Here is an 18,151-nt window from a genome sequence, read left to right on the forward strand (position 1 = left end):
AGCCCGTGCCCTGCGTGATCCAGTGCAAGGCAAGGGAGATCATCGGATCATGAAATGCTCAGAGGGGCCCGGAGGGGTGAAGATGGGAATATGTGACAACCCCTTTGAGCTTCTACCCCTGTTTTATAGCGTAGAAATGTCACATATTTTGTTAATTGGCCGTAGCAGTGACCCTTCTCAACCAGTGATTTGCAGAACAGACCTTTCCTGGCATGTGAGGAAGAACCAGAAATTGGAGATCAGTGGGAACCAGACCAGTGTCGGAACGGCAGGGGCGGGGGATCAGAGAAAGTGAGCATGGCCTATTTTTAATTTTTAACTCTTTATGCTCTTTTTTTAAAAATTTTATTTATTATATCCCCTCTTAAAGCTTTTAAAGGAGTTTTATGTATGTTTAATATTGGTGACCTATCCTCAGGATAGGTCATCAATTTCAGGAAGGTTCAGCTCCCAGCACAGCTGTTTGAGAAGGCCGCGTTGCTCTGGTGAGTGCAGCTTATCAAGTACAGCGCCGTCCATTGTATAGAGGTTGTGCTTGGTATTGCAACGCATCCCTATTCACTTGAATGTGATTGAGCTGCGCTTAGGCCATACAACCAATTAATGTGAAGTCACTGGACTCGGAAGAGGCCGCAGAGCTCACCAGAGTGCTGCAGCCTCTTCACACATCTGATCAGTGGTGGTTCCGGAAGTCGGACCCACCTCTGATCTAAAATTGATGACCTGCCCTGAGGATAGGCCATCAATATCAAAATCTCAGATAACCCCAATTATCCTGAATAATGTTACAATAAAACATACAGATAATCTTGTTTTATTATTTAAAAAAATGCATAAAAAATGCTACAAAAATAAATATACAATAGCATATGTACAATAATTACACGGTATCAGAGTTTTTTTGTTGCGTGGCTAGCTGCAGCCACACTCCTCTACAATCATCTCTTCATGATGGCTCACAACTGCATCATTGCCTTCATAATACAGCATGGACAGCGGGCTCATCCTAATCGGAACACACGAAGGGCATTCCACCCTCTCGGGCTGGTACAGCTTCACCACGCTCTGCAACAGAGGAATTACTTCGTTACTGGACACATAATACATGAAGTATGCACACACAGGTACCATATGTAATGTTCTTGGGGATTTTTTAGTAAACGTAAAGGGGGTTTCCAGGATTTTAATATTGAAGATGTATCATATAGCTCCTCAGCATCAGAAAGGTAAGGGTCTGACCCATAGCACCCTTGCCAATCAACTGACTGCAGAGCACCAGAACCGGGCACAGCTCCATACACTGTGTAGTGGTCGTTTCTAGTTACTGCAGCTCAAGTTAATGGGGAGAAAGCTGCAGTAACGAGTAGATGGAGCTGTGCCTGGTTCTGGTGGGCTGTGGCCCCTGCAATCAACTAATTCAGATCCCCGCTGATCTGATAGAGCGGACCTATCCTTAGGACAGGTCATAAATATAAATGTCCAAGTAAATCCGTTTAGGGGGCCCATATACATAAGATAAAAGTGGATTGGGACATTTTGGCTGACCCTTGTTTGAGAATTATACAGAAAATGTAATCTGTTAGGGTGGATTTTTTTCTGCTAAAATTACTAGTATAGGGTATTAGCTACCAAATTGTTATTTTTATTTTTACACAGTCTCTGTGATCTGCAAGTGTAGTCTGGCATGTTATTGGTCAGATCGTTTGTGTGAACTATCCAATCAGTCGTTGATCGGCCACATTCTGGACGATCATCTTATGCTTATGGCCAGATTCAGATTCATTGAAGTGTTACAACCTCAGAAAGCTTAGACAGAGGCCTGACGTTAATATTTAGAATGATTTGTAATCAGAGTTTCATCTTACCTTCATGTAGGCATGGTTTGTAGGCTTGAAGGTCTCATTCAGTGGAACGGGACAGGCGCCCACACACCTGTAGGCATTAAATGTTTTAGGATAGAGAATCCAGCTCCCCCATCCAATTTCACCAAAGTCTACAATCATGTCCACTCTGCGGCAAAGTGGTTTTCCACTTTCTATAGGCCCAGGTGGACCATTGCTCATGAACAGATGATGGTTCTCATGTCTGTTTCTTCTGTGCCTCCTAATGTTGGGCAGTCTGTTGTCATTTACAAGTGTAACATACTTGGAGGACTCTACTGTTTTGATGAGGCTAGGAGAACCAGAGATACTGTCAAAAGACTTGTCCTTTGCAAACACCACCATTACAACTTTCTCTGCCATGGATGCATAGTCTCTACTTGGGGTGTGTTTTATCATGGTGGTGTCTAGGTCCCTCTCTCTCATATAGTTTGTCTTCTTGAATTCATCCGTATATTTCTCTCTTTTGTGGAGGAAGTACTGAATTATTTTGGTGAGGTCAAAGTTCCTCCAAGGGGACTCTTTCATATCAGAAGGATCAATTTTGAAGGACCCAAGGAAGAAGTTGTTACTCTTTTTATTGTGATAAATTTCCAGGGTAAAATTTTGGGAAATCTCCAAAGAAGGAATATGAATTCTGAGTTGTGCCAACTTCAACTCGTTGCTAGCAGAGATCGAGGACATGTCAAAGGATAACATTACATGATTATTGACCATGGTACAATCTGAAAAAGACAAAAAGAAAAAGATTTGTATGCTGAACAAGCCAAGCAAAGGCAACATAAAGCATTTGCCATATGTAAAAACACAGACTGCTCATTGCAAGGATATTTTCTAAAAGCCCAATACACAAACGTTTATGGTACGATGACTGTTTTATCATTTATTCTCAGCAAGGATAAGTCTGGTTGTCAGCCACCCATCTCTGTTCATCCAAGGTAAACAAGATGATCTTGTGAGCATCTAAAGCTTTGCTGATCATTTAGGTTAATTTTACTAATCAGTTTCAAAATGTTAGAATTTTATCCTCAAAATGCATAAATCATATCATGGTACTCACTCTTTGCGACGAGGCTCAGTACAGAGTCATAGTCAGGAATGTCATTATGCTGAAGGTTGGAGAGGTTGGTGTCATTCTTCGTTAGAGAATGGTAGAGCTGCATCATGTACTGGGGATATTTTATGTCCAATAAGTTTCGCTTTCCAAAAAGGAAGGATGAAGCTTTTAGTCCCATGTTAGTCCATGGCAAGCCAACCCTGGCCTCTGTTTCTAAAGCAGTCGGCATAGCCTGGACCATGAAGGCATATAGGAGGTAGAGAGCAATGCTCAATGAAGTCATCTCTGCATAGACCTTGTGCAGCTTCTCCCACCTCAGGAGATGTGACCAGTTTTCTCCCTTTTTGATTTAACACTGGACTCTTGCACTGTATATATAGCAAGGAAGCCTGGGCTGTTGCTTTACTCTTCACACCTAATGACCTTTTGATCTAAATGACCTCTGCATCAAAAGCCAATTGCGTCTAGGGATACGTCAACTTAATGGCTTCCTACTGCTAAACGAATGACACCACAGTTGGAGATCTTGTCGTATATCATAGATCTTTCCATACCAGCTTCATTCAGTTGTCTAGAATGTAGAAAACTTAAACATTTTTGTTTGTTGAACTCTAATATATATATATATATATATATATATATATATATATATATATATATGTGTATGTATAACTTTTTTCTTTATAATGTGTTTATATCTGCTGTCAAATTGTAATGTTTGGAGGAGTTCACTACATTTCTGTCCAAAGATGAAAAATGTATCTGTTTCAAGGATTGCACCCCCAAATCTGGACACCAAAAAGATTTTTCCTTCTTTAAGAGATACCCTCATGTCTACATTGTAATATAATGTATAGTCTAATAAGCTTTTCAGTTTGATTGTAGTGTGTGATGCAGACTAAGGATGAAGGAAACTAGATACATCATAGGTGCTCATGGGATAGGTCAACGTTGACCAACTCTTTGATATTTTTAGCATATACCACAAAAGCTATACATACACATTAGATGTATATGGGCCAAACCTGCCTATTTTGGCAAAAGCAGCCAACCATCTAATGTTTATGGGGGCCTCCTGACTTTTCCTCAATGGAAGATGTCAGGAAAGATTAGAGTAGAGCTGTTGGATTTCAACATGACCAATCCTTTTGTTCTTAGGGTGATAAGCCACCACCAGAGGTGTCTGGCACAGGCTTACTCCAGTGTCCCAATGCAGGGCATATGCATGCTAGGCTGAGTTGAGCATGGATGTTTATGAACAAGTGTTTGGCCAGCAGATATCTCAAGTCTATGACCAGCCTTACCTGCTGAGGCTTGATGAGCAGGTATAAAATGTATCTAGATCTATAACTGAAACTGAGATATGTTTATTATGATATAAATGTTCTCTGGTTATTATAAGAACCAATAAAAAAACTTTAATTGTGAAAAAACTTCAAAAAGTCTAGGTGTGGCCCACGCCTAAATGTCAAGCAGCCTTGTCTCCCTTTGCACAGTTGTTTGCCTAGTAGTGGGTAATTAAAAAGTATTCAGAAGGCTACAAATTCTAATCATGCCCTGTGTCTGTTCTCACTTCACTTGTTGAGATGCCCCCTATGAATGTATCATTTATAATATTGATTATTAATCTCCTCATACTCTGGAGGAGATCACTACATGTAAATGCAGAGGTCTCCTCCACCAGCAATCAGCAGATTGTCGGGAAGGAACGCTTCCTTCCCAACAATCTGCTAGATTGTCGCCACGTGTAAAGGGACCTTTAGATGTTAAGCTGGCCATACACAAGAGACAAAAGTTGACCGAAAATGGGCATTGTTTGTTATGGCTTACTTAATCCTTGTCCATTTTCAGCCCTAGGACAGCTCAATCAGTTGTAATCTGTGAGGAAACCTGGAAACAAGAGTTTCCTCTATAGTCTGTAAGGCAAGAAGAGGACAGGTCCTTCAGCACGAGAGACAATGGTGGAATTTACCATCTTTCCCATGTCAGTTGCCCCACCGATTTAAATTTTTGATATGTTAGTAGATATCAAATGTTTTACCAATACTCAGTGACTTTTTTACCTGTAAAAACCTCAACTGCATTGAAAACTTGCATCAAAACCACATCATGGATTTTCCAGTTGCTGTTTTGATGCTGTTTTAACCACATCTCAACCGCTACATGTGGACATACCCTAACAGATAAAGGTGCTGGACAGGATATTGACTTCTTACCTCAGAATTACCTTATACTTTATAGGGCCTAATTTTTAGGGCCAACAAACACCACATTGCAAAACTGCAATACTTGAGAAAACCGCTCTACCTTTATGGGCACCTCAATCTCAATGGAGAAAATAGTTTTTACAGGTTCTTTGTGGTTCTAGTAATAACCCAACAATATCCCCGACACGCCAGTCTTGTTTTACATGGTGTGCATCTTTTTTAATGCAAGGCTTTCCTCTCATCTGAAGAAGGTCAGAACCTCTTGTGAACCCGTCCCTGCTAAAGCCAGTCATTGTCTGCAGTGGAGTGGGTGATCATGTTCAGGGGGAACATGATTGCCAGACAACCCCTTTGATTGTAAGATACAGGCACACCGTGATTGTGAAGTCTGTAACAACTTGTCTTTGTCCAGGACTAAGAACTTAGTGTGGGTCAAGTTTCTAGTATACATTATATACTCAAGAAATCTTGAGGATCACTCGTTTTATAGACACACATTTACGTTCCTATAGTTTGCATTTGTGGTGGTGGGCACAGAGCTTGCAGTGGCACCCAAATTCTGGTGCTTGAAAGTGCCCCCTCTACCACATAGGAGTATATCAGTACTATAAATGGAACATGGTTGTTACAGAATCCTGGTATAGATTTTGAAGCATTAAATTACCCTTCTGGGTAAGGCTGTGCACATATTTTTTGCCCCAGTTGTAGCCTTAGGCTGTGTTTCCAGCATTTTGTTCTGGCAGAGAACAGCCTGCTGGAGTTCACCAGATCTGGCATTGTTCACCGCCGGATCCCCATAGACCTCATAGACTGTACTGAGGTCCAGTGGCAATCCAGCCAGCTTTGGTCCAGTTGACTACCGCCATTTATGCCGGATCATCTCTGACGCTGATGTGAACGTAGCCTTTGAGATTCACAACAGCTGCTCAGTATTTAATCTATGAATCTCTTAGGCTACATTCACATTGGCATTCTGTTCTACTCCGTTGTAGGAGCAGGACAGTGAAAATAACAGAAGCACTAGATCTATCATGTGTGTTAATAATAGGCATAATAAAAATGTGCACTGTATAAATTGTCCAAAATATATATTTATATAAATATCTTATCTACAGTATTTACAGAGCATATTCAACAAGACATCATAAACTTCTCAGTTACATCCGCACTCTTCTACAATCATATCCTCGTGGTGTTTCAGCGCGACTTTTTCGTCTTCATAGATAAGCATTGACATTGCACTCATCTTCACGGGGACACAGGAAGAGCACTCCACCTTTTCAGAATCATGCATCTTGACCAGACTCTGAAAAAGCAAAAGGAACACATTAGTTAGTACCTTAATGGGGATTTTCAGCTTGTAACTGTTGATGAGGATCAACTAGAACCTGAGACCCAGAACCCAGAACAGTCATCTGTTTTCTGGAGTCACCGGTGCTAGAATCAAACCACTGGAAAGAGCTGAATGCAGAAAGCTCCATCCACTGTGCAATGGCTATTCAGAAGTACAGCAGCTCAGCTTCCATGCAGTACTCCAGCATGGCCACTACACAATGGATGGAGCCTTCTGCTTCAAGCCTGTAGATCAGGGATGCTCAACCTACAGCCTTCCAGCTGTTGTAAAACTTCAATTCCCATCATGCTCTGCTGTAGGCTGATAGCTGTAGGCTGTCCGGGCATTCTGGGAGTTGTAGTTTTGCAACAGCTGAAGGGCCGCAGGTTGGGCATCCCTGCTGTAGACTGTAGCAAGTGCTATGTCTCTCGCAAATCAACATCTATTGACTTATAATGATACTAGCTATTTAACAACAAGAATTTTACATTACATTACCTGTCAAAAGTGACAGGAACGGAACCCCAATGGAACCTCCAGTGGTGTGTCCAAACCTATATGTGAACACATCTTACGTAACACAAACTATGACATAAGCTATTTTGCCTTTAAAATTCACCTGCTGTGTCTCTTAAAGCACTTTACCATCATTGACATTTATGTTTAGTCACAATGTCCCACCTTAGGTTAGGGACCCCACCTGTTATGAGAATGGAGGTTCTTTAACCCCACTCCACCCGTTGAATAAGCTGCACATCCTTGCTTGGCTTGGACATGATTGGCACATGTGACTAAATTTATATTCAATCCCCACCTAGATGCAGTGGCCATATTCTTTATAGGTATGAACCACAGAGATTATGGGAGAGCCATAAATGGTTGGAAATCGCCTTTAACCTTAAGCATGCACTATTGTTGACCGCAGTCAACAAATATGAAACTATTTTATCTGTATTAGTAATAAGTAATAAACATATGAGTTGACCGCTCCTACTAAATTCTAGAATACGACTTTTTAGACCTACATGTTTGGTACTTACTTTTATAAAAGCATGGTTTGTTGGCTGAAAGTTCTCATTCAGTGGAATTGGACATGCTCCTTCACACCTATAGGCGTTGTACCTTCTTGGATAGACAATTCGGTCGCCCCATTCAATCTTATCAAACTCCACCCACATGTCGACTTTTCTACAAAGAAATGCGCCTGTTTCCTTGGCTATGGCTTGCATACTATTGGCTATCATGTTGTGTTTTAGGTTGTGGTTTCTCCTTTGTCTTCGAAGATCATTTCCTTTAGTTGTTCTATCCGCCATGATGTACTTTGAGGACTGTACAGTCTGAATAAGGCTGGGAGAGCCAAAATGTCTTGCCGTTGGCTTCTCTCTGGCAAAGACAACAAGAATTGCTCTGTCTAATGCAAAAGGCTTGTCAGTGAGAGGTTCTGCGTTGTGCTGTGAAGTTTGACCAGAATCTAAAGCTCTGCTGGATACCAGGTCCTCTGCTGAAATGTATTCTATACTTGAATCTGGTTCTCCTTGGTAGATGGAATTCTGCAGAATTCTGGTCAGATTAAATATTTTCCAGTTTTCATCCTCCTGGGTAGCAGGGTTTGTCTTGAAAGATCCCATGAAGAGCTTGTCTTGGCCTTCTTTGGTATGGTAGATCTCCACCGTGATATTACGTGACTTCTCAAAAGGAAGGAAACGAACTCTAAGCTCCACCAACTTTATTTCAGTGCTGCTGGAGATAGAAGACATATCAAACGATATCATCCAACGGTCCTCTTCTTCAGTGCAACCTTAGGAATACACAAAGAAGTAATATTAGAATCCAGATAGTCAAACAGCATAGTATCCCGAGAACATTTTTTGTATATTCATTTTGCCCCTCTTCTCATGTAAGTTCTGTCAGCCACTGACAGACAAAACAAAAACTGTCTGGCCAAATGTCACAACATAGTATGTGTATTGTGACAAGTGTATAGGTCTTTTTTTTTTTGTCCTGGTACAAGACTTAAACCGAATACACAAAATCTAATGACATAATGAGCATTTAGCTCCATTCTGGAGTCTGCCAGCCAGTCATCTATCATGGAGAGGAGGAAGAGCATAAATAAACAGATGGAAGACTAGTCTGATAAAGGTCTTCCCAATCCTGTCCAATCAACATGTGTGTGAGTAGTAACTAAACCTAATGATATATCCATCATCTACTGCTAAACTTAATACAAGAAAGCATGATCCATTTTGATAACATTGGATAATACAGAGAAAACGTCTAGTTACTAGGCACTATTTCATAAATGTTTTGAGACCAAAATGGGTCCACCAAACATTGTATTGAGGATTTACAAGCTACACGTTCTTAAGCTGGCCATATTCTTTAGCTAAATGTCATAAGAACCTTATGATTTTGCAGGGCCAATCAACCATCTAATCTGTATGTGGGCCTCCCAACTCTCTGCTGATCGCAGATGTTGTGGGGAGATAAGGATGCTTTGGTTCTTGGTGAGATAAGCCACTGTCAGAGGAGTCTGGCAGAAACTTTCTCCCCTTTCCTCATTCAAGACACATGCACACTCGACGATAGAAAGAGATAGCCATCTACCGAGTGTTCAGCTGACCGATATGCAATGCCTGCGGCCAACTTTTTTGATTGACAGTCAAGGCAGTGATGCAGGTTTATGACTTCACGAAAAAGCAGCTTGACCTTGTATGTCCTCCACATGCCCATACAAAGTTGAATATTGATATTGGCAATTAAAGAAAATGTACTTACTCCTTGCATTGAGACTCAGGACAGTGTCCGATTCCTGAAGGGCTGGGCGTTCTAATCCAGAGAGATCAGTCACGTTCCCCATGATGAGTGACTGGTAAAGCTGCATAATATAAAGCGGATAGTGTATTCTCTGACTGTGTCTCCTGCTATAATATGACTCTTGTAATCCTTTGCGTTCCTGGAGAGGAATGGCCAAAACGACATAATTAAGTGCCAAGCAGATAAGGGCGCTCAGGAAAGCCATGTCTGAAATGGTCTTCTGTTGGTCAGGTCTCATTCTGATGTGAGCGATTTCTATCTGACTTTATATAGTGTAGACACCTCTTCACACCTAAAACACTTCACACGTTCATTCAACCTATTCAATATCATGTTCCACAAACCAGCCCATGCCAGTGTCTGGGTAATCGCCTTCTTCTGTTATGCTAATGCCTGGTGTCTAAACTTTCCTACATCATTGGATCATTCATGAGACACTCAGTGCCAAGCTTGAATCCTAGTACATAAAGCAGACGGAGGTAGACTGATAGCTGAGAATTAGTGATTAAGATTAAGATTAATTTGCTACTAAGCGTTCAGGATAATCCATTAAACCTATGTGATTGCTCTAGTATAACATGGATAATTAGTTTCAGTTAACACTTCAAATTAGTGTTCTGGAGGAAAACAAACATTGGCCTGATGCCTGTTCTTTAGGCCTAGGCGACTTTTACACATGCGCTAAAGATATAGGGCTGTACACCGCCGGAGCCCAATGACTATAATAGGATTTGGCAGAGATTCATCCAGCTTCCAGCATCAGCGCTGGGTTTTTGGCTGGACAAAAACTGGGTGTAAACTAGTTTTTGTCTGGCCAGATCCCATTATAGTCAAGGTGTCTGGCGGTGAACGCCATTATCTGGCTAGGCCAGATATGGTGAACTCCGGCAGGCTGTTCCTCTGCTGGAACAACCTGCGAGATAACTTTGGCACAAATGTGAAACAATCCTTAGATTGTACACTATTAAAAGGGTTTTCCGGTACTAAGATATTGATTGGTGGGTCCAGCACCCTCACAGATCAGCTGTTTTGGGCAGCCACCATAGCCAGTAACTATAAAGTGAGTAGAAGGCTCCATGCGTCGGCGTACTGCAGCTCAGCTACCATTCACTGTACCCTGGCATCATCATTTCACAGTGGATGTCTTCTGTTATCATCTCCATCCACTCTACAGCTTCTAGTGCCGGCAGTTGCCTGAAACAGCTGATTTGGCGGGGTGCCAGGTGTCGTAAATTCCTTTACGATGGTCATGCACTTTCAGTACACAGGGGTTTAATGTTCTTTGGGCCTGTAGATATTCCTAAATATGTCTACATACATATGAGCACTCCGTTCGGCAGAACGCACGTATGTTTTCAATCCTTTTTTGCCTCTGGCATATGAACGTAGGGGCTGAATATTTCTATACACTTTATATGGTCGGCCGAATCTAAATCTAATGTGTATGGTCACAATTAGGTAGTTAGTCAAGGCTAGATGGCTAGTTGTGTTGGGCATTGGGATGTGGTAGGCATTTTGAAAACCCATTTTCAAATACTCCCATTATTCAATTATAGATTAACAGAGCCCCCATCCTCCTGTTCAAGACCCCCCTCTATTATCCAGAGCAGAGAGTGCCTACAAATAGTGTTTCATTGGCATCACATTGATTTCAGTGAGAACTTAAAGGAGTTATCCAAGACCTAGAATGCCCCCCTCATAGAGATTGTAATTACCTTGCTCCCCAGGCCCCCATGTTGCTTCTGATGCTGGTACGGCCACCGCTGCACATCCCTGTCATGCTGATTATAAGATAATTTGGGGGCAGGCAATAGCAGGCCACTATTGGAATGAACCTCCCTAGTGTCACCTGCGATGCTAGGGAGGCTCGTTCCCGTCGCGGCCTGCTATTAGCTGCTAAAAGACTCCCTTCGCCCCCCCGGTCGCCGGATGTTTTCACCTACGCGACGGGGAAATGCAGAGGCGGCCGTGCCAGCATCAGAAGCGACGCGGGTACCAGGGAGCAAGGTAAGTACAATCTCTGTGAGGGGCCCGGGCATATGGGGGGGCATTATACATCTTGGATAGCCCCTTTAAATTCCCCGGTGATGTTCTGCAGATGAAATGAACCCGTTGCCCAGGAGCAGGACACCATTGGTCAGAGACCCCACTAGCAAAAAGTGATTGTCCAAAGTTGAGAACCCAATCCAAAAAAGCATTGCTTTTAACCATGTCATGCCAACCAGGGAACCAAACAACATTGAGTGAAAATGTGACTTTGTGCACGTTTGTACACAGCATCCGGGTCCTTTTACATGGTCTGATGCGGGGCCATAATGAGTGCTAATCAATGAGGAAATTTGTTCCTGGTCCGATTTTAATGAATCAGTTGGGTATTAATAAATCTGACTCAAATCGAAAGTTCTCAGATTGCCCTGAGAATTGGTGTATCACTCTATGGTCTCCTAATACTCCTAGTATGTTTTTCTTTCTAATTTATTTTCTCTCTTTCCCTCTCCTCTTTTGGTTTCTTTAATCCAAAGATAGCATTAAACGTCAGCGTGACAGTGACATATTTAGCTGTGGGTAAACGGGTGGTTGACTGCACTTTTGGATTCATTTTCCTTTTTAAAAGGCAAAAAAAAATCTAAAAAATATTCCTTATTGAGTGCCTGTGTTTTTACAAAATATGTGCTGCGGTGATGCTGGAAAATATGCTTGTTGTATGTTTATTAACTGTAGAAGCTTGGCTCTTTAGGGAAAAAGGCACAACTGCACAGTGTCCAGTGCAACTATGATGCGTAAAGTATCATCAGCCAGCAGATTATTATTTTTTTATATGAATCGGGCTGTAAACTGGCTCCTGCACACAAAAATATTACCGATGTTCGGTGCAACAGTCTTTGTCCGGTTTGCGCGATTCGTCTGAATCGAATCGTCAAAACTTTGGCTGTATTTGGGAAGGATAGGTCATCAATATCGAAAACTCCTCCTCCAATAATTTCACTGTCATCGGTCATCTAACATGTTCATTCCTTGTTCATTTTCACCTGATAAATGACCGTTTTGATTGAAATTTTTATCACCTTTAGATTAATGTGTATGACCACCTTAGGACTAGGTAGACAGACACGTCGTTAGCATTATTAGCCACTGTTTATTTAGGTCTTTGTTCATTGCAGGTGAACAGTTGTTCTAATAAACAAAAGTAAAGCACCAACCATGACGTTGTCCATTCTCCCAGCTCTAAACACCATCCCCACCTTGTCTAATTGTGTATTTCTTTTATTTTTTCCTCACCCTCTATTTTCTACTTCGTCTAGTCGTTGGCATTTTTCTCTCACTCATCAGGTGCCTGAACATCCAATGAGGTAACTTCTAAATGTGAGATGGTAAAATCCATAGCACAAGTTTAGGCTTGTCTTGGAAGACCCCTAGAGTTTGATCCTTCAAGCATGATGAATTTCTGCTACTTGATACTGTGGGCTCATCGATGGGATTAACATACAATTTGATGCTCATGTTCTTGGCTAAATGAGGTAACCTTCTGAATGTCTGTCAGATCTGTACTGGCTCCATAGTCATCTCTGAAAGTTGTTTTCCAACACTTTTGGTAATGATCAACTTCACTTGAAGAAGATCATGATCGGACAAGTAGTTTCTTTGGGGCTCACTTCTGTGATATAGGGCTGTCTCCCAATATATCCCACTGAATGAATGTATATATGCTTAGTTTTGATAGGCACGGTATTATATTATTGTGCTAGCCTGCAGGTTTTTTTTTGTAGTAATGCCATTTTCCATCCAATGAACAGGTCTGGGGAAAAAACAGACGCACCCAGATGCCATATGGCTGTTCAGATATGTCCATGTTTTGTGAACATAAATTGGAATGGCCATCTGAATGTGGCCTAACTATTAGTTGATCTGGTTAAGCCTTGTACTATTGATTATTGACTCATAGGGGGCAGTTAATTAATGTGTAATTAAGAGAACTGTCAGCTCATTTGTGATTAACAGCTAATAATCTTGTGCTAAATATTTATCATGTTGGACCATTTAATCACTACAAAGTCTATTATTACAAGGTTGTTTTCTGCATTTTTAGATACTAGTAGATACTACTATGGAAATATCTCTTTTGGTTCACAATAGACTCTCTAAAGCTGGCCAGCCAAATAAGATTGTGGGGCCAAAAGCTATCTTCTGAGATGCCCCTATTAATTAACTAGATAAAATATTTCTGTAGAAGCGGGCCCAAATACTTCTGACATCAATAACTTTAAAGTGGCCATACACATTAGATGAGCATTGGCCAAACCCGTCAATTTCAGCAGGACTGGCCAACCATGTAATTTGTATTGGCTTATGGTGACCCAATGGCAGATGTTGGGTTAAGTTCAGGCATATTGGATTTGAAGGGAGATAAGTTGCTATGCTAACATAGGTGTTGGGCAGCAGTTTACTATCTAGGGAAAGGGACAAGTCCTTATTTCCTTCAAAAATGGTGGAATCCATCAATGATTATATTTTATTATGTCTATCACCAGCATCAGCAAATGTAGTAGATGTTGGAGTTCTGCACACTGTTAGACTGGTGCCAGCGAAGGACTCGGCAGTCACTTGTATACATTAATAAATTTGCGGCACTCAGATTAATATGTGCAATTCAACGTGTGGCTGTATTATATAGCATCACATTCAAAGTGCCAGATCCAGTTTGAGGCAATAATCCATATATGACCACATTTGTGTGGCGAACTTTTTGGTCCAATAGGACCATTCTTCAGCGGTCTTATCTGTGGCCTTGATCGATATGTGTCATGGAGGTTGGAGATTTATCTGAGATTTAACATTTCTTATCATTTGTAACACTAATTGTCATGCAACCCGTGATCATGCCAGTAACTGCCCATGGCGATGGTAATAGTGATGTCATTGCGACCAACACATCATCGTTGCTCCACCATTGTAAGCAAAGGCCTGCATGAGGCACTGAACCATTATGCTAGATCGGCGGTGAATTTAAGAGGTAAGTTTCCACATATCCAGATTATTGCCCGTTTTTTAGAAGCTTTAAAGACCCAGTTGAGATGACAAATGTATAATTTGCTTAGAAATTGGAGTTATTTTTAATTTCATTCAAAAATTCGATTACTTTCCTTTCTTTTTATGTCTTTATTATTTCACCCCTTAAGGTGGCAGCCCATTTTGGCCTTAAAACAGTAAGTTTTTTAATGTATTTTTTTTATGATGTGTTCACCAGGCAGGATTTATATTGTGTTAGTTTTATAGTACAGGTTGTTACAGGTGCAGCAATACCAAATATGTATAGTTTTTGTTGCTTCCTATTTCTACATAATAAACCATTTTAATGAGAAAAATATGATTTTGTGGCCTTTTATTTAGAGGGCTCAATCACTAGTGGAATACTTCTGTATTGCACTGCATTATGCCAGTCATCCTAAAGCTGACAGGCATCCTGTTGCTTCAGGCAGATATAGCGATCTTCATTAGGTATCTAAGCGGTTAAACGTGACAAGGGATTTAACAGGTAAATAATGGTTCTTTTGTTTTTTTATGCTATTCCCCCTTTTAGACCATTTAAAAAAAAATAATATATATATATATATATATATATATATATATATATACTGTATATATACAATATATATTAATTTTAACATTGTATTAGCCTAACTAAATCCGGTCAAAAAATCTGAATTTGACCAGTCATTACAATTACTTGCCCATGTTTCCAGACATAAAAGACCATGCAAGGCGCCAAACAAGGATATCTGTAAAAAAAAATTCGATCTGACTTCTTGGATTTTTTCAATTGGATACAAAGGTTGGTAATAATCAAATTCGTCTTGAATTTCCCAAAAATTTAGATTGCAGCCGAATCCGAATCTTTTGCAATTCAATTTGGACAAATCTCTCAAAATGGTGGCCACCATTTTACAGGTCAGAAGACAAAGAAGAAGGCATCTGCCACCAAAAATAATTTATGGACCATGTTTTAACGTAAAAATAAAATCTGAAGATGCAGTGTGTTATTAAACAGGGTCCTTGCTACCATCCATTTACCCATCATACAAAACTTTTCATGGCATCTGAGCACTTTTGATTTGGGCCAAATTTATTCACACCTCAATCGAATCTGCCAACTGGTTCATTAGAATTAGACCCAAAAAAGAATTTCAATAAATGTTCTAATCTCTAGTGCCCTATGAATAGTTGGCCAGAGTAGATCAGCCAAGATCACTGATCCTGGTGAGAAACGACCGCCGATTTGTCACTGTAATTTATGTCACTGACCGACAACCTTCACAGACCAACCTTGAATGGCCGTCTGTAATCTCTAGTGTATGTCCAATTTAACACTTCTTTGGTGTGGTCCGTCTCCTGTCACTTCTTAAAAATGCAGACGTGAATTGTTGTCTAACGTCATGTCCGATTCAACACAATTTCCAGTTAATGTTCTCTAGTGACTACGATGCATTAAGACAATACTTGATTGTAGAGATACAAAATACTCTTAAATTCCCCTTTCCCCACCATTATTTGTATGCTAATGTTCCCAGCCTTCACATGTGCCATTCCTTTTTAGACAAAACAGAAACTGTTAGGCCAGTTGTCAAAACACTGGAGATGTTTACTAAAGGCCCTCAAGCGGTGGAACAGAGAACCGAGGGGCAATCCACAAGCCTAATGAGATAATGAGCTTTTAATAACCCCAACACAGATACAAGCAGCTGTCCATATACGAAGTATGGAGGACAGTTATCATCCCCTGAACGCCAGAAAACTGCCATCAAAAAGTTTGGTGCACAACATGCTAATTTTGGAGGTTTAGAGCCCCACTCACCGCTTTTCTAAAGAGCCGACAGAATGGGGTGGAGAATGGATGGTGCTGGGACCATCATGACCAGCATGGCACATATGTTGTAATCTACGCCAGGAAACTGGTGTCAATTATATCAGAAATGTTTTTGTGCATGAACTTGCACAGATGCACCCAAAATATTAAGAGGAGTGCCCCAGTCTTAATAAATGTCCCCCAATGCGTCTAATTTATGCAAAATGGGTGTGCTAATTACTTTAAAAAAAATTATGCTTACATTACATTTTAATATATAGGGTCCCTGTACTTTCAAAAAAGTTTGATCTATCATAGCGACAACGATAGTGTTGAGCGAATCGAGCTTTGGATCCAAGATCCGAAGTTGATTTGTTCAAAACTTCGTTTGAATGCTGTACGGAGATTCGTCTCCGAACAGCATTCAAGTGTATGGGCTCCGGTGAGGGAAATTCGGATTTTTAAACTTGGATCCGAAGCTCGATTCGCTCCACACTAATAGCGACATATGAGAGGTTTTGATTGGTGGCAGTTGGTGTCCTGAGACCCTCACCGATTCCTGGAACCAGGAGAAAGAAGTGCTCATACAGAGCTTTCTCTCTCCTCGCTGCAGGAGACAGGCTCATAGACTTACTATTCTATTTCAGCAGTGAGGAGAGCGCTTCCTTCTGCGCGCTCTAGCGATCATTGGGGGTCTCAGCACTCAGACTCCCATGATTCAAAATCTTTAAAATACTGCTATGACATATCAATTGTTCAGGGACACTTTAGAGCACTGTGGCCCAGATTTACTAATGTGTGTCAACTTAGAATAGTTGACAAAGGCTCTGGACGGGTCCTATGTAACAACTGATGTTGCGATTATAAAAGCATATTGAAGAAAGCGAGTGCCGGGATCATCTGTTTCCACTTAAAATCTGTCTAAAAAGTGGTGAAATTGGTGCAGTGTTAGCACAAATAGGGTTTCAACACTTTTTTTTCCAACTTGCTCAAAAAGGTTGCAGGCCTTCTTGGGAAAGTGGCATGGCCTACGATGCACTGGCATTGCACCAAAATTCTGGCATGAAGTTCTGTCTCAAAATAAGCCAACCAATAGCCGGTACAGAGTCAGAGGAACGTGCCTGTCCCCGCTCCACATTTATCATCCAGCCTGAGCCCCTGTGATAAATCCGGTGAAGGTCTCAGCTTACACTGTCTACAGAATTAATAAATCTGGCCGTGTATTTCATTTTCAAAACCTACTAAAGGAACGAAAGGTATTTTGTTCCTACGGCTGCACAATTTTTATAGAATGGTTTGATTTGGTCAAGTAAGGCAAGTAAAATAATGTAACATTTCAATTTATTGCATGTATTGACAGTACCTATTGCTCATGTATATATATATAGAAATTGGGAGTTAAAGAGGACCTTTTATGGGTCCAGACTTTATAAACTAAGTATCAGGGTATGTAGGGCGTACTACGGGGATCTAATAGCGCTTACTATTTTTTTTGCCCGCTGTGGCCCACGTTTAATTCTCCGGCCCTGTATGCTAATTTTCGCATACTGCTCACTGAGCAACCAGCTAGTGGGGTAGATATGGAAGCTGGAGATCAGCAGGAACATGCAAGTAGCTGGGTTAATGTAGTTAGAGGGAGAAGAAAGGGATCCAGGAGAAGGTAGACCAATTCTGTTTCAGTGCTTCCATGTAAAAATTGCCAAGTTGGAAGATGATGCAAGGGTGTCAGTTTCAGAAATGGCAGCCCTAGTGAATACTGTTGTCCCTAACAGCTGGAAGAACGGCCCAGCTAGTAGTAGGAGGATGGTAGTGCAGGTAGGCCTAGACAGTTAGTGGTTATAGAGGATTTTATAATCAGGAAGCTGGATAGAATAATTTGTCACCAAGACCACCTCAAACGAATGGTTTGCTGTCTCCCAGGTGCCAGGGTTCGGCATGTGGTGGAACGGGTGGATGAATTACTGGGGGAGGCTGGAGAGGACCCAGCTGTCGTGGTCCATGTTGGTGCCAGTGACA

At 41.1% G+C, this 18,151-nt stretch overlaps 2 protein-coding genes across 2 annotated transcripts; both read right to left on the reverse strand.

Moving 5' to 3' along the window:
- Nucleotides 1-912: 912 nt before the first annotated feature.
- LOC120987321 (nodal homolog) lies at nt 913-3,220 on the reverse strand. The gene is made up of 3 exons (XM_040415887.1): nt 2,941-3,220; nt 1,866-2,605; nt 913-1,065 (listed from the first exon to the last, which is right to left on the reverse strand). Exons 1-3 carry the CDS (start codon nt 3,218-3,220, stop codon nt 913-915), a joined length of 1,173 nt encoding a protein of 390 aa, XP_040271821.1.
- Nucleotides 3,221-6,297: 3,077 nt separating this feature from the next.
- Nucleotides 6,298-9,499, reverse strand: LOC120986259 (nodal homolog 2-A-like). Its single transcript, XM_040414739.1, has 3 exons — nt 9,256-9,499; nt 7,518-8,275; nt 6,298-6,450 (listed from the first exon to the last, which is right to left on the reverse strand). The coding sequence occupies exons 1-3, from the start codon at nt 9,497-9,499 to the stop codon at nt 6,298-6,300; spliced, it is 1,155 nt and encodes a 384-aa protein (XP_040270673.1).
- Nucleotides 9,500-18,151: the final 8,652 nt, after the last annotated feature.

This window comes from Bufo bufo, chromosome 1 (genome assembly GCF_905171765.1).
Source record: "Bufo bufo chromosome 1, aBufBuf1.1, whole genome shotgun sequence".
Lineage (NCBI taxonomy): Eukaryota > Metazoa > Chordata > Amphibia > Anura > Bufonidae > Bufo > Bufo bufo.

Coding starts and splice junctions, on each gene's coding strand:
- LOC120987321 (XM_040415887.1), bottom strand. CDS start 3,220: ATGACTTCATTGAGCATTGCTCTCTACCTCCTATATGCCTTCATGGTC. Junction 2,606..2,940: donor ACTGAGCCTCGTCGCAAAGA/GTGAGTACCATG, acceptor TGTCTTTTTCAG/ATTGTACCATGGTCAATAAT. Junction 1,066..1,865: donor CAAACCATGCCTACATGAAG/GTAAGATGAAAC, acceptor CCTCTGTTGCAG/AGCGTGGTGAAGCTGTACCA.
- LOC120986259 (XM_040414739.1), bottom strand. CDS start 9,499: ATGGCTTTCCTGAGCGCCCTTATCTGCTTGGCACTTAATTATGTCGTT. Junction 8,276..9,255: donor CCTGAGTCTCAATGCAAGGA/GTAAGTACATTT, acceptor TGTATTCCTAAG/GTTGCACTGAAGAAGAGGAC. Junction 6,451..7,517: donor CAAACCATGCTTTTATAAAA/GTAAGTACCAAA, acceptor TTGCTTTTTCAG/AGTCTGGTCAAGATGCATGA.